Source organism: Dermacentor andersoni, chromosome 3, assembly GCF_023375885.2.
Source record: "Dermacentor andersoni chromosome 3, qqDerAnde1_hic_scaffold, whole genome shotgun sequence".
Taxonomy (NCBI): Eukaryota; Metazoa; Arthropoda; class Arachnida; order Ixodida; family Ixodidae; genus Dermacentor; species Dermacentor andersoni.
This window is the reverse complement of record NC_092816.1, coordinates 20558843-20583062: the sequence shown is the minus strand read 5'-3', so window position 1 is coordinate 20583062 and position 24220 is coordinate 20558843. Positions and strand designations below refer to the sequence as shown.

At 43.9% G+C, this 24220-nt stretch overlaps 1 protein-coding gene across 4 annotated transcripts in view; it reads left to right on the top strand.

Annotated features, from left to right (window-relative positions):
• The first annotated feature begins 1670 nt into the window (after positions 1-1670).
• The window catches only part of LOC126519352 (transmembrane protein 248-like), a 41564-nt gene continuing 19014 nt past the window's right edge, over positions 1671-24220 (top strand). For 2 of the 4 annotated variants that reach the window (XM_055065493.2, XM_055065492.2), the window contains exons 1-6: positions 3216-3244; positions 3892-4057; positions 8579-8915; positions 10822-10972; positions 13066-13231; positions 14406-14528. In XM_055065493.2, the coding sequence (XP_054921468.2) occupies positions 3231-3244; positions 3892-4057; positions 8579-8915; positions 10822-10972; positions 13066-13231; positions 14406-14528 (957 nt within the window). In that variant the 5' untranslated portion in view covers positions 3216-3230. Of the gene's footprint in view, positions 1845-3215; positions 3245-3891; positions 4058-8578; positions 8916-10821; positions 10973-13065; positions 13232-14405; positions 14529-17044; positions 17181-24220 lie in introns of those variants that run through there. The other 2 variants (XR_008610194.2, XR_008610191.2) reach the window with 2 other exon arrangements.

Here is a 24220-nt window from a genome sequence, read left to right as displayed (position 1 = left end):
GGAACGGAAGAAACTATATATATATATATATATATATATATATATATATATATATATATATATATATATATATATATATATATATATATATATATATATATATATATATATATATATATATATATATATATACATATATATATATTGCTGTGGAAGAGATGCATTGTGGTGGCTGCATAAGTTCCATTGCGTCCCTCTTATATTGCTGCTGGTAATTCGTGAATCGATTCATGTTACCGGAATCAACCAACTAGCTCGTTTAACAGCATTGCGTAAGTGTAGACACGAAAATTGACACACAATTATACTGCATATTTTGGATACAGATCGTTTGCGTAACAACATGGGAGTTTTGGGGCATATGAATTTTTCAGTAGGATACGGCGTGCGTCGTAATCATATAACGTGGTCCTGGCATGCAAAAGCCCCCCTCCCCCCTCCCCATTTTTAATAGGACGCGCTACATGGCAGCGCGCGCGCTATTAAAAGAGAAAAAAGAAGAAAGAAATGCCAAAACCACGATATATGATCATGAGGCACGCCGTACCCTATTGAAAAATCCGTATATGCCACATAACTCCCATATCCAATATGGAACATGTATGATCCCACACAAAAGCCCGTTGTTCCACATATGATGTTATTGGATTTATAGGAGTTATGACGAATACTGTATTTCTTCTTCTTTTTTTTTTATCTAGGGTAGTTGGCGACTCCGGATTAATTTTGACCACCTAGCTGGGGTCCTTAACGTGCACCCAATGCACGGTACACGGGCGTTTTTGCACTTCGCCCCCATCGAAGTGCTGCTGCCGCAGCCACGCACACAAAAACACACACGGAGACAGAAAAGTGGAAGCCGCGTACGAGACCACAGGCGACAAGCGCGCGCCGAGGCCGGGTCCGTGCAGCGCACCGCTTGCCTATCATGTTACACGATACTTGACCACGTGCTTATGGTAGAAATCCCAGCATTCCCCTTTGAATCTCATCATCTCTTCTACCTTTATTTCTTTTTTCATGGCCTTCGACTTACTTTGTTACATGACGCTCCCTCGTATAGTTTCTTTACTCCATGTGCTAAAACTTCGTTTTGTATAAAGAGGTTATGTATACTTAAACCTTCTTGGTTTTGTACCATTGCAGTACTCAGCATTGTCTTCTAGCTTTATTTATTACAGTTAATATGTGACGACTTTTACGATGCTACATGCGCGCTCTCCAGAAGCGACGTGCGCGGCGCCAAGCACGCTCAGGAAGGAGTTGGCTCAGCTTCAGGGCGGGTATTATAGGTGGTGCTCAGTGCGTTATGCTGGAATTTGATATTGCATGTGCGTGCGACGCATGCTGTACTGTGGATCGACGCTTTGGGCGCGCCACGGTGGGGTGCGCGGTCGAGGTTCAAATACCGCGCTGCATCGATAATGTTGACGGCAACGCTGGTTGACTGCAAGCAAAATACCATGCTAGAGACAATCGTCGGCTACGGGCGTTGGTTGACCTTGCTAAACATCATTCGGGATAAGTGTGCCTAGAAATATAATACCATCTGTTGTACAGTATTGTACGTGTCCAAATCTGCACAGCCATACACAACACAAATGAAAGCTCGAGAGGCCCGAGACTTGAGAGTCCAAATTTACATGAGCCATTATGAGCCATTCCAGTGCGAAGTTGTAGCCGACTGCATCCAGATCTGTTTTCGTTGTAGCGTAGTTTCGGGCTTGCTTCGCACCTTGTGAACCAACCTTGTTGTGAACCAACCTTCTGGGCCTAGCACGTGAATTAAAACGAGCATGTGAGACCGTGACATTTCTGTTTGTGCTTGGAAAACTGCTCGCGAGGTAAGCTCTTGCGCGAAATCATATAGCGCGCTCTGATCATCTGAGATCTCGGTTGCAGCGTAATATGCGTTTAAATTAAGCTTATGTAAACTTTGTTGTATAAAAACGCCGCGACACGGCATCTGCACTAGCAACGAACCTGTCGAGATGAGATGTAATCGCGAAACTTCATCCGTTTGATTTACACACTCCTCTTTCTATTTAACGAATCTTTGCACTTTAGTGATCAAAATGTCGCGACAAATTTCATTGCACTTTCCTTCACCATCAAACAGTTTTGTCTTACCAGCAACGCAACGTTGCTCTTTGTGGTAAATGCAATAACACATAGGCGCAGCTCTGGGTTACATTTCGTTCACTTTGCATGTGAGCACTGAATGCATGGCGTGCGAGCTCAATACTGAACTTAACAGACTCGTCTACCATGTGGTTATTGGGAAAGTGCGCAGTTGTGCTCATTCTCAAGTGTGCTGGATTCGTTACCACATCGGAATGGAATGCATACTGCAGATAATCTGCCCATGGCGTGGCCTGACTATGAACATATTGTAGTACTCGTAACATAATTGCATAATTCAAGCTAAAGCCATATTGTTGATCGGCGTACCGTTATTCCTGTGTTTTGAATTTTGAAATTTTCTTTGACATTTTATTAGAAGCTTCTTTCCCACATGACAAACCCACAACTTCTTTATGTCAATGTACAGAATGCAACACAGGCAACTTATTCAGTTATATATTTACTCTATATGCAAGCGTATGTGCTGCATGAGCATGGGAATACACTGATGCTGAAACACATGCTTCTAACTGAGTTTTGAGGATATTAGGTAGCATTGCCAAGATTCAGTGAAAGAAATCCACATTCTTATTATCATAACATATGCACCTTCCTAGCACCGAGGACCGCATAGTTACTGCATGCACTCAGCTTGGCTTTCGCCTTTTTGTGAAAGGAGGTAGCAGAGAGACGAAATTACATTTGTTTGTATTTTCCTTAAAAATACACTTATAGAATTAAGTGCCACAGCTTATGCGAGTTGTGTTGAAGTCCTGTACACACATATATATCTTTTGTAAACGGGCTTCTTATACTGAATAATTTCAGTTTCCCATGCTCCAGAGCTCCCAATACAGATATTTAGTGTACTGAACAATGGGTTTGCAGAAGTTGTAGCAGCTGCTGTTATTATATGGTCATAATTATCAAATAATGATGTATTGTTCTATATTGACCTAGCTTCCCCTGGTTGTGGAAAGTACACCATAGTCTGCTATGACAGTTAACCTTTGTGTGTTTGTTTACATTTCTGCCGCCAGTTTTTGGTTTCATATTGTTGTCTATTTGGTGAGTTCTACCACCACAAGGTACAGAGCAGACAGGGTATGCAGCATCCATGGTAAATACCCAACTGCAGCATTTGCATTCACAGTCTTCACGAGTGCAAATTACACACCTATAGACTTTCAAGTGCTTGGTCTAGCTCACATTATGCTCACATCACCAATTGTAAATGGGGGTGGGGGGCTTCTTAGTAGCATATTTCACACCACAATTTACATTCAATAATTATGTACTCAATATTATCAGCAGAGCATTGCAGTCTGTATTTTGGTGCATGTACTATGTTAAAGTTCTTCAACACCTTAATCAATTACCAGTCACGTTGACCGAGTTGCAGTTGTGTTCCACTGCTGAGCATGAGGTCCTAACTTCAGTTCTTGGCTGCCACATTTTAATGAAAACATGCTTGTATGCATATACTTATGTGCACACTAGCTCCAACATAGTCAAAATTAATCTGAGACAGGCCACTGTAGGCATGTTTCATAGCATAGGTGTTGCTGTGGGACGTTATATTCAAATCGGTCAACTCCTTGCGCAAAATATTTTTGTAAAGCAGTTACTCAGCTTTCTCCTACTGATTATGATTACTGCAAATCTTATCAGGACTTTTCTAAAAGATAGGTTTTGGCCATTTGTATAATGATGAAATGCTGGCATCAATTGTGACAGTTCTTTCCCTTTTATTTTATTTTCTTCCAGCTTTTCAGCCATGACTGTAGGAGTAGTGCAAAATCTGCGGGGCTTTGCCCTAAATCATCCACCACTGCTGGTGTTCAGCTCGTGTCTTTTGGCCTTTGGAGTCACAATGATTGTCCTGGCCTACATTATTGGAGGCACAGAGCTGCCCAATCCAGACATCGACATGGTGACCAGTATTATATATATATTTTTTTCTTTTTTCTAAGAGTCAACTCGACCATGCAAAGAGCTCAGGTCTCTTAGTAAAAACACAGCAGTGCATGCACAGCAGCGCCTTATGTGCATTTTCTCAACAGCTGCTTGTACTGTTTGCAAGCTTATATGCTGCAGGCACTGTGGCTCAGGGTGCATTCCATTTGGGCTTGGAAGAAATGTGCTGCATCACCAGAGCTATGCCATTGAGCTGTTGCTATACCAGTAGAGCTAATTTAACCCCTTCACTGCCCATGACAAGGTAACTCAGCATCACAATGAGCATACTCTGGTGCCAATGACGAATTCACTCGTCGTGAACTTTCCATAATTTTTGCACATATGCGTATGTGCAGTTTCTTGTAATTTTGACAAATAAATAATGCGCTATGACTTTTGCTATTCTTTCAACAATACCAGTAAAAATGCAATAAGCATTACTGGTATCATATTTTAGAAAAAAAAATTATATCAATATGAGCAGGTTTAAAAAAAGTTCTGCACTTTCAGATGTTTTTTTTTTACCGGAATTTGGCACAGCAGTTAAGGAGTTAAGAGATTTTGTTGTCATGAGTGCTCATGCAGCAGTCTTGATGCAGTGGTTTTTGTTAAGCTAAAGATTTTGCTGAGTAGTATGCTTTCCTCTGAAATTTTGTTGTGTAGTGTGCTTTATAGTAATCGTCAAAAGTCTTAATTACTTCCATTATACCTCCGATTCTTTTCATTCAGCCTTGTTTTAGGCTATGTTCACATTTGTTGTCGAAGCAGGCGAAAGAGAAAAAAAGCCCCTAGAAATCCGAAACGCGTTTCTACCTGAGCAGGTGGAAAACTAGGCGGTGAGCCAGATCATTCTGGAAACAAATTTGTTGCCTGGGTGAAAGCGTTTCCACATCGCCGGAAGCTGCACCAGCATGTAAACATTTAACATGGCACCCAAAGTGTCAGCGGCAATGCTAATCGGCGCAATCATAAATTACCCTGTGCTGTGCGATAAAACACACAGCCTCTACAAGAACACCTTCCACAAGAGTGACATTTGAGCAAAAATTGCTGAGGAGCTGGGGATTAGCAGAAGGTGCATCAGCAAAGCGCAGCAGTGCCCCAACTTCTTGAGCTTTTGCAGAGCCAGGCAAATATATCACCACCACTTACTGCTTCTTCAGCTTCTTCATCATTAATTCTTCATTAATCTGCTTCGTCGGCTGCTCCTTACGCATATCTGAAAACAACAGGCTAAGTGTATCAAAACTGTTTATTTGTCTTCGATATTCATCATTAGAATCAGCGTGGGTGAAGTTGCATGCAATCACTCCTTTTGATAACCAATGGATCAGCGTATGAACATATTGTCTGAAATGGCATAGTGTCTGGTGTTGCGCTTATAAGCCTGAGGGCACAGGATCGAATCCCCGTCCAGCCATATTTCGATGGGGGTGAAATGCAATAACATCTGTGTACCGTGCATTTGGTGTATGTTAAGAACCCCAGGTGGTCAAAATTAATACGGAGTCCCTCATTACAATGTGCCTCATTATCATATCGTGGTTTTGGCACACAACGCCCCACAATTAAAAAAAAAATTAATAAAAAATGGTGTGGTGACAAGCGCCACCAGTGGACAAGTGTGCTCGCAGTAGATGGATTTGGGGAAACAAATGTGGACATGTTGGACATGTGTGGAAAACAATTTCCACCCGCTTTCGCATTTTCGCTCACTTTTTGCTTACCAAGTGTGAATGAAGCCTTACACAAACTTGTGCACTCCCTTTTGGAAATATTCACATAATGCGAGGGTTGCCACATTGGAGCCAGATTTTCTGCTTACAAATCACGGCTGGAGATAAGATGGAGTCAAATGGATCAAATTAAGGTGCAGCATTTTACCATGCTAGTGACAATCCAACACCATGGTGACCATGATAGTATGTATAAGAGGGTAGAGTTTATTTGTAGTAAAAAATAAACCAAAGTGTAAATTAATTTTAAACATAATTTCCCAACTTATAAATGCATATCTTCCAGTGGATTGGTATCTTTTTATACTGTTCTCGCAAATAGAAGTAGGTTGTGTCAGCAGCCGGTTGCTCACTTACTCCTCCACTGCTTCTTTGAGTGGCCCAAAGAGATTAAAGTCATAGGGCGATAAGTTAGGGCTATTGGGAGGATGTTCCAGTCGTTTCCTATACATCTCTCATAATTTTGCACATGTGACAGTGGCAATGTGGGGTCTAGTGTTGTAATATAGAAGAATCACTTTATGTGTTTATAGTGATAAGCACCTTTTATAGTGATAAGCAGCTTTACCTCACTTAAAAGTTCACAGTATTTATGGTGCAGTGATTGTGCAAGAACTAAATATGCAAAATGCTTTGCTGGTCCCAAAAACAGTTGCAGACACCTTGCCAGCTGACAGCCGAGTCTTGGCTTTGACAGGGGCTACATCACCTTCTTTCTCCACTCCATGCTTGCTTGTTTCGAATCAAGCATGTAGTACTGTACCCAAGTTTCATCATAGGTAATCGTGCTATTCCAAAAACGCATTCCTTTTTGCTCAAATCGCGCTGGGAGCTGCTGACACATGTGCAAACATGCCAACTTGTGTTCTGCTGTCAAAAGACATGGTACACGTTGGGCTCTCGCTTTCTGGAGTCCTAGGTCCTTTGTGATAATGTATAGAGTGCTTTCATAATTTATACCTATCTTATAAGAAATTTTGGAACCATTCAAATATTGGTTGCCCTTCAGAATATCATGAACGACTCGAATGTACTGCTCCATAATGCTTGTCTGGGGTGATGATTATGTTCCTTGTTTTCAACCTCTTCAATGGCTTTCATGACAAACTAATCTATAAACTAAACAACATTGGTCTTCCGAAGGTGTTGGTCGCTTGGGTGGCTGAATATTTGAGAAATCGGGTGCAGTTTGTCACAGTCGAGGATCAAAATTCGCGCCTTCTACCAGTCACGTCGGGTGTGCCCCAAGGCAGTGTGCTAGGGCCGTTGCTATTTTTGTGCTATATAAATGATATCGTAGATATAATTGATCCAACGGTTCAAATTCGATTGTTCGCAGATGACTGTATATTATTCCGTGAAGTTTGCAGCATACATGATCAAAAAGAACTAAACAAAAATCTAGATTACGTATACCAATGGTGCAACCAGTGGGGCATGGTCATAAATGCACAAAAAACAGTTTCCATTTCTATAACTAAAAGAAAATCCCCATTTCAGTATGCTTACTCCATAGGTTCATCTACAGTTAATCATGTCGATAACTACACATATTTAGGTGTAACGTTCACGGCTAACCTCTCCTGGAATTCACACGTTGATAACATTTGTTCCTCTGCTTTCAGAAAGTTGTGTTTCCTAAGACACAAGCTTCGTAATTCACCACCAAATGTAAAACTTCTATGCTATCAATCATACATCAGACCAAAGCTAGAATATGCAAGCATAGTATGGGACCCCTACACAAAACATAACATTGATAAACTCGAAAGAATTCAAAGAAAGGCTGTTCGATTTATCTTTTCTAAATTTCGTCGTGTGGACTCTCCGTCGGAACTAATGACAGCCAATAACATACCCCCCCTTCAGTACAGAAGAAGGCAATTTCGCTTGGGCTTCCTGAATTCTCTACTTAACCAGCAATTCGCTATTGATCCTTCCTTGTATTTATCCCCCCTATCCACAAGACCTACACGACATCAACAACCAAGATCTTTAACGCCATATTTCGCAAAAACAGATGCTTATAAATTTTCCTTTTTCCCGCACACAGTGTCTCAATGGAATTCTCTACCAGAGCGCGATCGTCTTGCCATCGTATAGCATTGTATACATTTAGCCATTGTGTTCATTTTTATTTATTTGTATCTGGATGTAAAACATAATGTATGTGCACCCATATACTGTGATATACTGTGATTTATACTATGTGATTTGTTAAATGCCCGTCCTGCTTGGACCACGTTATGTGGTCTGCAGTATGTATAAATAAATAAAATAAATAAATAAATAAATTTCTAATGCCAGGTGAACACACGTGGCTTTGACAATGTTTGATCCGTGTTGTCAATTGTAGAGTTTCGGTTGGTTTTACATCCTCATGACAAGAAACTTCATAATATATGTTGCGCAGTCAACAAGTACTTCTTTGTCAGACATCGTATGATTGACTACTGAAGGAGTGTACAAGACCAGCTGGCTGTTCACGTGATTCCTCACTCGCCTACCTAACACGTCATCAAGCAGCAACGCGCGTAAATCGATAGAATGTGCTCTGCAATAGAAGTCTCATTTATATTTGATCCATCCTTGTCTGCCATCACTGCATCTTGTGCTTCTCTTCTTCGTGTACCTGTGCTGTTGCTAAAGTAGACCTATGACAGGGGTCTTCATTACTGCTGGAAAAATATGCACGATATAAATTGTTCTTCACTGGTGTTGTGAGAGCTTTTTGTTTATTTATTTCTTGCCCTTTCTAGGATTGGAATGTGTTTCTTACACATCTCTCTGAGTTGCACTACTGTGTCGGACCTCAATCAAATCCTGGGAATGAAGGGCTACAGTTTGGAGGTGGAAAGCGTTCTGTGCCACCACTTGCTGCTTCTAATGTAACTGCTGATGTGCCCGGTGTAAAGGCTGTGGACAGGGCGAAGAGCCTGAGCGCACTGCTTCCAGACTTGGGCTCTGGTGACCCCAAAGATGACAGCCCCAATGTCACAGTCGCCGTGGCAGTGCCAGCGACTTTCTTTCGGGAGGCCCTGTCCAGCCCCGTGTTTTGGCATGGCAATGCTCGGGGGTACATGCTAGGTTTTTCAGGTGAGAATTTATTTTTCAGCTCAGTGCAGTAATCAGTTTTAATTTTCACATTTCAGGTAACTGTAGTAAAGAGCTTTTGTTATTTTTAATCTTTGTTTTGGTGAATAGCGTAGGTGCGTAAGTGTATCACAGACTCTCACCATCGTTTGTCTGTGCTATACGGGGAAGCAGAACCTCAGGAGAATTGAGGGTCATACAGGGAATGCTAGTGTTAGTGGATGCAAGTGACTCAAGTTTCCCCACACCGTGTACGAACACGTTATTTTGTAGTAAACAGCGCAAGCAAAAATATGGGAGAGAATAAGTATAACCCACAGTTTGGTACTCCCAGATAAACTGTTTGTTTACACCTTGCAAACGTGCAAAACTGTTTTCAATATAAATTTTTTTTTACATAACCTTGTATACTTAGTTTCTATTGTCTCTAGAAGTGAAGTTTTCGAGTGAATGTGAATATGTAACCAGATTCCAACCTTATGGCAATGGAATGCGCTTGTGCAGTGTCATGGAGATAAATTAAAGATATTATGTTGAGAAAAACAGAAATAGATGAACGAAATCAACATATTTAGATTAAACTTGATGCAGAACTACAATATAGCTGGAACGTGAAATTATTTTTCTTAAAATGCCCTCGTCAGTTGTCACACGCTCCTAAAGCCTGAACCCAAAACTTCGGAAACACATTCCACTTTTTCATTATGAATTCAGGTGATTTTGGAGATCTTGAGGTTGTTCTTGGTCATGCAGTATTCCTTATAGCAAACCTTTCTTTGCATATCTCCCCAAGATTTGTCATGTAATTGTAATCACAGAGGCGGTGGTTGTTGTCGGCTGTCTCTCATAGTAGAAGCTGTCACTATCATGGATATAATCACTTTTGCAAGGTTTTACATGACTCAGCACTGGACACTTCGATGTATAGACCCAAGAGCATTTCTGGAGCTCTGCTAAGCTCTCTGGCTTCGCACAGTGTCATTGCTAGAACTCTTTTGCCGAGTCATATGAAATCTTGTGAAAATGATAGTATCACCGAAAGGGATGAGTTGAGAATATTGCTCTACTTTTGCCCTGCAAGGTGCGCCACTATGACTGATGGACGCATTCATCACCCAAATCTGCTGTGCATTTCTTATCATGATGTACCATATTGTCTTTCCAGCTCATGAAAGCTTCATGTATACTGATTTTCACAATGCATGGGTTCTACACGACTTAAAAAAATAATTTTTAACCTGTCTTCTCTGCACCCCAGTTGTATTACATCAAGAACATGCAGTGATACTCAATGGTATCCTCTTGTCAGAAGATATGTAGTAGAACACATTCTCATAAAACCAGGCTTGAGACTTAATGGCCCTGTAGATGGAAACCAAATCATAAACTTAACGTACTGCTTTACAGCATTCGCATTGTTGTTGTATAAGAGGCCAGTCTTTGAATACAGGTTCATTTGCAAATCAGCACTGTGCATATGTGTATGTCTCTTCTTTTTTCCTGTTGTTCTGCACTGCAAGTTACTGAGCATTAACATTCAGCCTAGGCTTCAGAACAGTCACCAACATTTTATCAAATCCACAGTACTCACTTTCACTGTTTTCTCCATTTTCTTCAATAATGTCATTAGTGCTTCTGCAAAAAATTTTTCTACTGTGCTCTGTCGTTTGTTTCTTTTTTAGATTCTTTGGGTTTATCCCAAATGCTACAAATATTGCATTATCTCATAGCCAAACCAACCTGAAACACACACACATGTATCTACATTAACTTCAGTAAAAACTAAATCACTCAACAATCAGCTCTACTTTAGTCTATTTTCTTGTTCTTTCTGCACTTTTGAAAGGGAACCGACTTGCTCAATTTTACAATTCTTCTATGCCTGTGATGTCTCTCTCTCCTTGTGCAGGGAAACGAGCGAAGGAGCAGCTCCTGCTCACCATGATCCTGTGGCCTCGCATCAACGACACCATGGCAGCCTGTGCTGGGAAGCACTGCCATGTGGATACAGACACCTGCATTATTCTGCAGGGACCTTCGCACCTCTTGCCCAAGACTAAGTAAGCTCAGTAGCTAAGTGAGGTCTTCTACCATTAATTCCCTTAGCACATTGAGCAATTGAGCACATTCTGTGATTATAAACAGGCCTGAGAAGATGGCACAAATATACAAGGGCAGATGAAGAGGACAAATAAAACGCCGTGTCGGCACTTCGTTTGGCCATCTGGTTTGTTTTGCTTTTGCGCTGTTTTCTTATGTATGCAAGATGTGCCAATTAATCTTTTACAGATTATCTTCATAAATATAGTCAAACCTTCTGTAACTATCTTTTATCTTTTTGCACGTACCATCTGCCCTGTGTATAACCTGCACATGCGCTTACAACTCTTGGAAAAAAAAATCACTAGTCATTGAATATGCTTGTTAAAATAAGCAAAGCCTTTTCTGCATTATATTACTGTGCTCTTCTCGGTGTCCTTTGTTTTCTTGTCTGGGTGAAGTGTCGCCGTTCTGTGTGGTTGTTACGTGGCTGCACCTCACAGTCTAGCGTAAGCTTGACAGCACATATAAGTTATACAAACAGCCGCATACCGCATTGAAATCAGCACAAAAGCAACTCGGCACTATTGTTGGCAGGAAACAAAACATCAAAGGCGCTCTTATTTTGCATGTTATGTACCACTCTCACTACTGCTTTTGAAGCATGATGCACCTTCACAACAGTGCCACTTGTATTTTGATGGAAATGTCTTCATGGTTCAACTGCAATGATGATCTTGTCTGTTTATGTGGCTTTGTGGCTATTCAAGTTGCATTGCCTGCATGTTGTCTTTAAGGTGGAATCATTGTACTGATGCACTGAAAACGAGAAACACTCAAAGAAAAAAATTCAAGACTTGTGTTCTGTGTTTGTGTTTCATATGCACTGATAGAATGGACATGCTCCAATGTACCTGATTTGCCCTACTTCTACAACTGAAGGCAAAAGTTATGGATAACTTCGATTCTAAGATAGAACTTAAATTCTCAACACACTTTTATGCACTCAAAAGTATGTATCATTTATCATAGTTTCAGTTGGCTTACTACTAGTATATTGTGGTCCTGCTACCTCATTTCCACTGAGTGCGAAGTGGTTAAGCAAAGTGGGTTTTCTCTGCAGCACCATGAAAGTCACGTGGATAGCAGATTTTTTTTCTTAAATATTTCTCGAGCTTGTCGATTTGTGTAAAAATTATTTAATTAACCATTGATACAGTTCTCAGTATTCTGAGTTAGCTAACCCACCACTGCGCTGCCAGCTATTGGCTTTATTATTCTTACATCACTTAGCTACTAAGTGCAGTAGCGAGTTGGGCCGCGGGTACATGTTTCAGCAAATCCCACTCTTGACAATGAGCCATCATACTGAGTAGTTGTATGTCAGAAACAAAAATGTTCAAGTTCAGTCATAAGTACTTGTTTCAAAACTATTACGTACAGGAGGTTGTTCAAGACTTGATCGGGACCCCTTGTATATATTTAAAGTGTTATTTAACATAACATTGGTCAAGAAGTGTACAACAAGAAAGAAATTCAAGACAATGTAAGCGAAGTAGCTAACGAGAACTTCGAAGGTTGTGAGACTGAAGTGAAAAATATTAAATATTTAAGTGTGTTGATTTCATTTTTGAACAGGTTGCCTGAAAAATTGTACTGTATGAAGGCACTGGAATTCACATTTAATTTATCTATTTATTTATTTAGTATATACTGCGGTCTAAAGACAAAGCAGGAGAGGCGTAAAATGAATATAGTGTAAGAAAAAAGTGTAAAGTTATACAACTAAATATAGCAACATTTCTGCAAAAATAAAAGCTCACATTTGCTCATAATGGAGCAAGAGGAAATGTAGTGAAGGAAATCAAAGGAGTTTGGCTTTTACAGTTCGATTTTGAATTTGAGGATACGGTGCTGCATCAATAGAAGTAAATTCAGTCAAGGTAGAATTAGCACTCATTGCTTTGGACATGGAGCTGTTGGAGCCAAACAAATTTGTGCTAGCAGCTCCAAAGTATGTAAGTCTTGGGTTTGCCGCACTTTAAGTGCTGGGCATCCTCGCACTATTCCTCCAAGCCTGATGTAATATTTGCGTTTTGTGCCGTACCCACAGGCGGCCCCCTAAGTGCTTTCTGGAGGCTGTGCCGCCATCAGTGAGCCGGCAGGTGTTTCTGCAGCGCTCAGCTGCTGACACGGGAGGCCGCATCAACTGCAGTGGTGGCATCTGGACTAGCTTCTTGTACAAGCCTAATCCTGAGCTCACTGTCATGCTTTCTTATGTAAGCAATCACTGTGGCCCAAGAAATGCTTAGACAGTTTGAGTTGGTGCAGTTTCTTTTGACTTACATCACTTTTGAACTGTTAATGTCAAGCTGAATATGCTCAAAATGAAACACTGAATATACTCTCATGGCAGCTTATACTGTTCCTTACATATTAGATAATGTGATGAGCTTTTTACTCATAGAGTTATTGTAGTTATAAGTGTAAAGTGTAGTGCATGTTTCCATGCTAGGAGTTGCCATAAAGAATGGTGTAACTTGTTAGCTGGGAAGATTTGCAATGGTTGTCTTTTCTGCCACCTGTAAAGACCCCACTAGAAAGCACACTGTAGGGAATTGAAGACATCCCAGTAATTCCACAATAAAAAACGAAAATTTCTGTTAAAAATAAGGTAAGAACACTATTTTAACACTATAATCTTATGTGGCCCACACCACAATTATTACAGTTGCAAAAGGACAAAGAAACCTACACATATAGCCTGCTCACTGCTTATATAACTGCATGTAGCTATATTCAAATATTGATAAAATTAAACCACCAGCATTGTTAACGTAAAACGAAACATATTGACAACCATTTTTGCTGCTGCTTCCTGTTGGTGCACAGTGAGACTCCATGACAATGGGAAGCTGATTTTGCCTCAAGTATTGCTTCAAGGCACTTCGACATGTTGCGATCCGCCCTGGCAGGTGCCGTATCAAAATTATCATTTTGTCTTGTGGGAAAGAAACAGAAATGAAGGAAATGCGTGTAGTAGCTTACACTTGCGCACAGGCTCTAAACGAAGGCCTCAAAGAAGGTCACCTTGAGCGGTCGCATCATGAGCAGTCTTGCCATGAAGTCGTACTTAAAGGCAGTATTTGCATATAATTTGCACTCCCACATTTTATTGAAAATTTCAAAATTTTTGCTACAGGTTATATACAGAAGCATTCGATGTTCCTTCGGCAGTACTGTAGGCAGAAAAAAGTGTTTAGTCATCGCATTAAAAATAAATATTGCATTTTATCTTTATACTGGTCTTGGCAAAATGTTCACTGCAGCTTAGAGGAATTAAAGAGATACCAAAGACTGCACAACATTTGAGATACATATATAAGCTTTTATATTGATTAGTGGTGGCCACTATTTTGTTTTTTCCATTTTTCTCTCTCTTTCTTTTAACAGGGTGATCGCTCTCTAGTGAACCTACATTTGATCCACACCAGCTACTTCCTTTTCTTCGTGGTGATGACACTGGCCTGCTATGCCATAATTCGTGGCCGCTTCCACAAGGTGACCATGGAGAAGGTGGGAAGACTTCCTTAGCATCTTGTTCTGTGTGCTCTGCTTAAATTGTTCTCCCTGATAGAGAAACTTTATTTTTGAACAACTTTTAGTCTGAGTCGTTGCTGTTGAATAGTGCTGAGCCTATTTGCATGTCTGGGCCCATTGACATGTTGTAAGAAGGCCACCATTATTGGCAATAGTCTAGGGTGTAGCCCTTGCTGCAGAGCGGTCCACTTCTTTCACGTATAGGAAAGAAAGGAGGGTGGGGTGCTTGAGTGAGTTAAATAGTGTGGAGAGTAGAGTTCCACGGGAAAGCCCAGCTCATAATGTCGGGGGAATACGAAGAGAGATGCATCATTTGGTTACCAGCCCACACCTTCTGTGAGTCCACCGCTCCCAACCTCAATGAGGAAGCCCACTGCGTCAGCGAGGCCTCACTTATCGCGCTCGCAAAGAAGCTTCCCCTGAAGGAACGGGAGGGGAGGCCTGAAAGGAGAGGGACAGAATGTTCAGGTTCTGTGATGTCACCTGCTTCTACCAAAAGTCGAGGTGCAGATTCCCACATCCTAGCTCCAAATTGGACAGATCTCAGGCAGTTGACTGGAGGCGACTTCAAACCAGAACCTTCACCAACCTGGTACACCTACATTGCATCTACCCCGAACTGTATCCAGATGACTTGTGTAAACTATGGAAGACAGAACATGCCGCCCTAGAACACATTCTATGGGAATGCGCACATGTACAGGATAAAAATTCAGTCTCCTCAGAACAGCTTGGGGCGTGGTGGAAAGCCATGCTGATCGGCTCAGATAAGCAAGACCAACTATAGGCCATGCAGTGAGCTCGAGAGGCGGCTGCAAGACATGGTCTTTCTACTGCTCCTGGCACGGCCTAGACCTCAATCGGCTGGTTTCTTCAATAACTTTGCTTCATTCACTCACTCACTCACTCACTAGAGTGCATCAGCAGTAAGTATGGAGTGCATTGGGGTATTTGGCACATACTTCACACGTCGGTTTACCTTGTCTGTTTTCAGTGCGGTGTTAGCATTGTTGGGTAGTGCCTGGCGTTAGTGCCTGACAGATCGGTACAGTGTCCTCTATAGTATGTTTTTGTAATGGGGATGGTAAGATGATTCTGTTGTGTTTGGAGTCCTTGAGCTTACTACGGTGTTGTTTTGAGGACAATAGGTCTCTGGCCACTTCATGGGGCTGCTTACCCCCCACCCCCACCTCCCTCGTATAATAGAACATTCCGACAGCTTCTCGACAGAAGTGGTCACTGCTGTTCATTGACGCTCCACAGCGATTCTTGAGGAGTGAAGAGTTTTTTTCAGTCAATGGGCGGTGCTGTGCTCAAGTTGTTTGAGTGGAGGATCATTAGAGAATACTGTGGTTAGTGTTGCACAGCTTGGAGTGTGCACCACCAGTTTTTTAAGATGGACATAGCGCAGCTTCTGCACTTTTGTGCCCTGTCAGCGCATTTTACTCTCAATTTTACTTATTTCTTCTGTGCCTCTTGGAAGCAGTTGCACCTGAACTTTATGCAAGTTACAGAAGAAAAACAAAACTTTTGCACCATTTCACAGGGCCCCATGTTTGGCTCTCTTCACAGTGTGTGCACACTTGTATGGGCACTTGGAAATGCTGCTTCTTTATGCGAGGTGCAGGAAAATATTTTGCACTAGCTTATAATGCAGTATAGTGTACAAGGTGCAATGGCTGTGAGGAAAACTTGCCAAGCTTGGAAAAGAATTCATGGTTTTCGAGAAGTAATTGTGTAAATGCAAGGTACATGGATTAAAAATTTTGTTTTAATGCATGTTTTGTTTAATTTCCCTTTGCTACAAGATCTGACTTCATGAGTCAGACATTTTAGGGGCCAGTCCACAAACGTCAGGATTAGCCAACGATTATCCCTCAAGAGCTGTTGTGTATACCACATTGTGAGGGGAAGGATTGGGGGTAGTGCCCTTGACGTGCAATGGTGCTCACTTTTGTTGAGATTTGTGCTTCCATTCTTCGTTCACCTTTACCATACCAAAACATTGCCTTGCAGTTTGCCACCTTTTTAGCAATCTTTGCTTTCTGTTGGAGGCTTTTCTCTCTGTGCTCTTGTATTTGGTTATGGCGGGCACATGCGTCGCACTTACCCGTTTTGTTTTTAAAAGTGCCCTAAGTTATGCTATGTGAAAACCCATTACATGCAAGCAATTACATGGCACTGTTTAGTGAACATCCTTCTGCAGGGTTTCTTGGAATACAAGAAGTGATAGCAGAACTACAGCACTTTCTTGTAATTGGGTGCAGCACTGCATTCACCAACAGTACCTCTTGTAATGTGTATCCCTCTACTAATCTGACTGCACTTGTTAGCCACTGAAAGTGATTGGAGAGGTGCAAGTGCATGCGAGAATTTGTGCTATTGTACTGAGCCTTTTCTTTCTCTTTCTTTTTTCTTGTTATGTGTTGAATTATTCTGCTGGTTGTAATAAGTTTCTGCATTGGCATTGTCCTTTCACTTCCCACAAGTAGTTACCATGCAAGAAGAGATACGAGTTGAGATGCACAGCATACAGGAATACTTTGCTCATAAAAGACAAAGTAGATCCCATAGACGTCCACGGGTCACATTGATTGCTTCACCAAGGATAAAATAAAAGCATACACTGTAAGCATCTGCTATATTCAACCAGTGGAATATGCTTGAGCCCTGGAAATCTTACAACTGTTTGTTTTTGTAGATTTTATCTTTTTATATTTAAATTCTGGGTGTAGAAGTATGCTATAAAGAAGACAGTACAAAAAGTTCAGATTTAGTTAAATCTGCTGCATTCTGGTGGTTGAACTTTTGGTGCATGGAGGACACAAACACTGTGAAAACACAGCAGATGCCACCTTGATTCGTAAAGAAAAGACTAGTGCTGGTACCAACGGGAGTGAACAGTCTTTCTTTTTAAGTTGGTGTGCTCCTCATAACCTCCGAAGTTAGAGTACTCAGCAAATATATGCTTCTGTGCTTCTTAACTAAAACATTCCGTTATGTTGAGGGTCCTTTTGGGAAAGTACACATTGGGAGAAGAACTTGTGCTGAGCAGTGCTGCTCGATCCCTACAGCAATAGCCAAAGATTTTGTGGATCGATCATTTGCTTTCTTGCTTTGATGTAAATGCATTTTCTTGCCTTCTATAAACAGGGGCTGTGTTTGTAAACTTAAGTGCAGGCAAAAAGTGCAGACAGATATGTTGGCATTTTTCTTCCAGTTTGTTCTTTGCTGATTTAAACAATAATCTTTGTCAACTAACTCTTAAAAACATGGCTATGTGTGTTGATCTAGTCTTCTGAGAAAATTGACACCGATAAAGCTCGTGTGATTTTTTTTTTTTTTGTATGGAATGTTGCATTGTCACAATTTCTGACATTATGCTTGGCAGTGTGTCTATATAAATAGAGTTTAGTTGCTGGGAGGTTTTAGAAACACATGACTGGTTCATGACAGAAGCAGGTTGTGTTCATGGAGCAATATGTTGTTTGCGGACCAAGAAAAGTATGCTGGTGTCCTTCTTTTCTTTGTTTGCATGTCTTACATTCACATTTGCCAATATTGACGCACACGACACTGGCAATGGCATGACACTTTGGGCACGAAGCCATGCTGCACTATATTACGTAACATCTTTGAAGCACCCAACACTGCTCTGCGTTAGTGCACCTGGCTGGCAAGCAGTGGATCCAGTATTAAATGTTGAGGCTGGCCTGTATTCATTTTTTTCAGCCTGCAGACGGTTGGCTGCATTATATATAATTCTGTATATAATTCTAGTGCATAACAGCCAGTGGCATAGCCAAAAAATTATTTCATGGGGAGGGGCGGGTTCCGCCGACAACTACCTCTCCTTCCCTTCCTTAATATCTGTGTGTGTGTGTGTATATATATATATATATATTGTTTCACACGAGGTGTTTAACGCAGAACCAGTTGAATCTGGTTGGTAGGCGCGGTTGTTGAAGAGCGGTCTCGCAGCAGCTTGGCCAACGTCGTTCTCTTCTTTCTTCTGGTTGTCTCCGCGGCAGGCGTGGTTCATGACAGCTTGTGACAATATATATATATATATATACATATATATATATATGTTGTACTGTAAAATAAGGAGCAGTGGGGCTGTGGCTATGAGAGAGACAACGACGACGAGAGAGAACAAATCTTATTTCGGTGCTCGATCGGCGGTGCTACCTCTCGCTGCTCTATCGTTCTAGTTGCGAACGCTTACTGCCCAAAGAGCTTCATGACATTTGGTGGAGGTACCGGACCTTTTGCAAACCTGGACCTCTGAAGCCGGACGATCCCTGTCACTTCAATACCCGTCGGTCTTTGTCTCCCCGTCGCCATTCTCTGTCGCTCTGAAGCTATCCGAGAGGAAAACTAAGGACCGCAGTTCCGGAGGCAAGAACTGCGATCTCAACGAACTCCTCAAGACCTCATTTATTTCCTGCGAACGTCCATGAAGTTTATGCAGAAGACGTTGCCGTTCATGCGCTTGTTCACACGGGAGCAGCAATATCAGTGATTTCGGACCAGCTTAGTCTTAACCTTAGAAAAGTTGCGATGCCATATTCTGCCATTTCATTACGTACAGCAAGCGATGCGTCGATTGAACCGTTAGGGAAGTGTACTGTGCGTGTTGTTATAAGTGGCACTTTATATGCTGCTCCCATACCTCCCATCCCTCGCTGCTCCCATGCCATGATTTTAGGATGGGTCTTTCTGGTTTCTGGATGGGTTTTCGACCACAACGTTTTTGAAGATACTGATGACGCTTCCGGTCATGCGTTCGTCACCGCCGACACCGAGATTCCTCCATACTCTGCCGCACTTCTACCCGTTTCCTGCATTGGGTTTTCCGACTCCACAGTTCTTTTCACGCCATCTAAGCTCGTTGCTCGCCGACATCCCTTTTTGCCATTCAACAAGGTTCCAGTGCACTTTACGTATCGAACCCGTTTCCTTGCCCTTGTTACGTTTCGCCTACAACGCGCGGTAATGCCGGCGCGGATGCAACGGACGCCGGGGCTTCGTTCAAAGCGGCGGACATTTTGGGCCGTTCGACGCCGCCGCAACGCCTCCCCGCCAAGCGTGTCCAAGCGTGTTTCAGTGCCACGTGTCTTCGTGTGTGCGTGTGTGTGTGTGTGCCCACGCTTGTCAAAGCGCGGCAGCCGGGGAGCGGAGCTTCCCAAGTGAGGAGCCAGCAGGTCTGTCCGTCGGTGGGTTGGCGATGCGTCACTACACTCGGTTCAGCATGTCTCTCGGCTCGACCGTGCGCGCCGTCGTGGGCTCATGCTCCGCCGTGTCGTGGGCTCATCCCGTGACCTTCCTTCTGGCCCGCGACGCCGAGAGTATAAGAGCAGCTGCCCCCGGACGCCAGGAGAGAGGCTCCGATTTGTACTGTTGAGTTACGTGCTCTCCCGTCTCTCCACTTCGGTCGACCTGACCGGCCGCTCTTTTGCTATGTTAGAATAAACAAGTTGTTCTGTTACCAGTCTACTCTTGCTTTGCCGGGACCTTCGGATGCTTCCAGTGCCCCAGGCCGCCAGGCCAACGCTACCCTTGGGGCTTGCGACCCATTTGCAATAACGGGCGTCAGCACCGAGTCCCCAACATCTGGTTGCCAGCGGTGAGATCGCGACAACGGAGGCCAGCAGAGAAGAGATGCGGTTGACTGTATGCTGAGCAGCACAACGACCATCCGGGAGCAGTGCAACGAGCCCTGTGTGATGACTGGTTGCCTGCAGCGGAACGACTGCGCTGAATTCTTGGCTGCGAGGTTTGGTGAGTGCGGGACTTTCTTCTTCTGAGTTTTGCCAGGCTTTTGTTAGTGTCAGAAACAGAGCTGGTAATTGTGGTTGTCGTTGCTGCCGGGTTAGTTTGCGGCAAGACAATAGTAGGCAGTAGAGAAAGCAGCATTCAGAGCAGCCATGGATTTGAAGTCGTTGCGCAAACCGAAATTGCTGGAGCTTGCAAGAGAGTTGGGTCTGGATGTCTCAGACAAACTCAGAAAACCAGAACTGCTAAGGGCTATTCTTGAGTTAGAAGCTGAGGATGACGAGCTGTCGGAATGCCTTGAGACCATTGAGGAGAGGGAGCGTGAACTTAAAGAACAGAAAGAGAAAGATGAGCGTGAACTTAAAGAACAGAAAGAGAAAGATGAGCGTGAACTTAAAGAACAGAAAGAGAAAGATGAGCGTGAACGAAAAGAACAGAAAGAAAAAGAAGAGCGCGAACACGCTTTGGAAATGAAGCGTCTCGAGGTAGAGATGGAACGCGCTCGTAATGGAAGTCAGGCACACGGTGCAGGAGAACGAGTATTGTTCAAAATGACTGACCTGATGCGGCCGTTTAAGCTTGGAGAGGACATTGGTTTGTTCCTGGTTAACTTTGAGCGAACGTGCGAGAAGCAGGGGTTCTCTCGGGAAACGTGGCCACAGCGCTTGCTCACTTTGCTACCCGGCGAGGCGGCCGACGTAGTCGCTCGCTTGGAGAGAGAGGAGGCAGAGGATTTCGACAAAGTGAAATCGAGTCTGCTAAAAAAGTACCGGCTGTCAGCGGAGGCGTTCCGTCGGAAGTTTCGGGAAAATGAGAAAGGCAAAAGTGAGTCATATACAGAGTTTGCGTACAGGCTTATGTCAAACATGCAGGAGTGGCTCAAAGAAGAGAAAGCGTTTGGTGACCACGAGAAAGTTCTGCAGTGTTTCGGGCTAGAACAGTTTTATAGTCGGTTACCTGAGAACGTGCGGTACTGGGTCTTGGATAGGCCAGACGTTAGTACGGTGGCTCGAGCCGCTGAGCTAGCCGAGGAGTTTGTGACGCGTCGGGCTCGCGGAGCTAAGGACGGTCAAAAGGGTGAATTTGGCTCCAAATTTGAGAGGCCGAAGTTCACGCCCATGAGAAAGCGGTTCGAGACGAGGCGAGCGCGCGTGTGTTATACGTGCCAGAAGCCGGGTCACTTTTCGGCGCAGTGTCCGACCGAACGTGAGGAGACGGCGGCAACCGAAGCTGAACGCAGAAAGCGGTTCGAGATGAGGCAAGCGCGCGTTTGTTATACGTGCCAGAAGCCGGGTCACTTTTCGGCGCAGTGTCCAGAAACAAAACCAAAAGTCGTGTTTTTGTCTTTATGCAGCACTGACGAGAACATGAAGCTTCTCGAGCCTTACATGCGAGACCTCCTCGTGAACGGGAAAGAGTGCCGAGTGCTTCGCGATACCGCAGCTACGATGGATGTCGTTCACCCCTCTTACGTAGAACCCGATATGTTCACGGGCGAGTGCGCATGGATCAAGCAAGCAGTGGAAGCTCATAGCGTGTGTCTGCCGGTAGCAAAAGTGCTTATTGAAGGGCCTTTCGGAGTACTTGAGACGGAGGCCGCAGTGTCATCTATGCTGCCCCCCCAGTACCCGTACCTATTTTCGAACAGGTCCGATCACCTCCTGCGCGAGAAGGGGCTTTTGTTTGGTGAGGCTAGCGTTCAGGCCTTAACCAGATCGAAGGTTCGGGAGCTCGCTGCAAAGGCGGTAGTTGCGGGGCCGACGTTGTTGAACGATGAAAAAGGGTCAGAGGCGCAGCAAGCTGGTATTCAGAGCACGCCCGAACGGGATAAACTTGAGCCTGTAGCGTTAAAGGCACCAGATACTGGAGAGGAAATTCCCGATGCGGGAAAGTTAGAAGAGCTTCCGGTCGAGCTTCCGGGACTAGGCTCAGTGACGAACAGGAAAGACACCGATCAAGTCATTAGTGACTTAATAAGTAAAGCATCGCTGTCGCCTGAGCAGAAAACCGAACTACACCAGCTCTTACAAGAGTTTCAAGGTCTGTTCTCTGAGAGGCCTGGTAGGACTTCTGTCCTTACTCATGACATAGAACTTACCTCCCCAGAGCCAGTACGATCCAAGGCGTACCGGGTGTCACCCCGCCAGAGCGATATTATGGAGGCTGAGGTAACGAAAATGCTACAGCTCGGTGTTATTGAAGCGGGTGAGAGTGATTATACCTCCCCTTTGATTTTAGTTGAGGTACCGGGCAAGGAACCTCGTCCTTGCGTCGACTACCGCAGGCTTAATTCCATCACTAAGGATCAAATTTATCCGATCCCTAACATCGAGGAGCGCCTTGAGAGAGTGAGTAGCGCTCAGTTTATTTCCACCCTAGATCTTGTCAGGGGTTATTGGCAGGTTCCACTTACAGAAGAGGCTAGTAGGTATGCGGCGTTCATTTCACCAATGGGGACATTCCGTCCTAAAGTTTTGAGTTTTGGTTTGAAGAACGCGCCATACTGCTTTTCAAGCCTCATGGATAAAGTGTTGCGGGGACAGCAAGAATTCGCTTTACCGTATCTAGACGACGTAGCGATATTCTCCGCATCCTGGCCTGAGCATATGGCGCACTTGCGGGCAGTGCTAACCCGCCTGCGCGATGCGGGCTTGACAGTCAAGGCTCCCAAGTGCCAGTTAGCACAGGCCGAGGTTGTCTACCTCGGACACGTGATTGGTCGGGGTCGTCGCCGCCCCTCTGAAATAAAGGTGGCCGCTGTGCGAGACTTCCCGCAACCGCGCACGAAGACCGATATTCGGTCGTTCTTAGGTGTCGCCGGCTACTATCAGAGGTACATCCCCAGGTACTCTGATATCGCGTCTCCCCTAACGGATGCTCTAAGAAAGACAGAGCCGCAAACAGTCGTCTGGGATGAGACAAAGGAAAGAGCTTTTAGCGCCCTAAAGAGCGCCCTAACAAGCCAGCCTGTGCTACGATCGCCCGACTACACAAAAGGGTTCGTTGTTCAGTGTGATGCTAGTGAGCGAGGCATGGGCGTTGTACTGTGCCAACGGGAAAATGGAGAAGTAGAACACCCCGTCCTGTATGCTAGTCGTAAGCTGACGAGTCGTGAGCAGGCGTATAGCGCCACCGAGAAAGAGTGTGCGTGTATCGTGTGGGCCGTTCAGAAATTGTCATGTTACCTAGCTGGCTCGAGGTTTATCATTGAGACGGATCACTGCCCTCTCCAATGGCTGCAGACCATCTCTCCCAAAAATGGCCGCCTCCTGCGCTGGAGCCTCGCTTTGCAACAATATTCCTTTGAGGTACGTTACAAAAAGGGGAGTCTCAACGGTAACGCCGATGGCTTAAGTCGAAGCCCCTAACGTGGGAATCAGCCTCAAAATTGCTTGTTACTGATGTTTTTCTTCCTGAGGCAGGATTTTTAACCTATTGCTTTCGTGTAGTGTTTCAAAGTGATGATGTGCTTTCTAGTGCAATTTTCCGATTTGTGGACGCGTTCTGAGTGCTGCTAAACTACTGTAAGGAACTAGGCAGCAGTAAAAAAAGGGGAAAGAGCCTGGCAGGGCTTAGTGAGGGTTGTGCCGTACTTGCTGACTGAGCGGTTGACTTTCGGCGTAGTTCTAACGCTTGCCGGAAACGAGAACAAAAATGTCAACTCTCCCGAAGTCACTTTGCAGTGTCCTGTGTGCACCTGAACGTGAGAACGAGGCCTTCTCTGTGCGCTGCGCTCAAGAAACGCCAAAGGACGCCCGACTTCGGTTATGAGCATCATCGAGCGACATCCCTCCGGACAGCGGATGCAGTCCCCTGACCATCGGGATCTCCTTCCCCCGGCGGGGCGGTCTGTTACGTTTCGCCTACAACGCGCGGTAATGCCGGCGCGG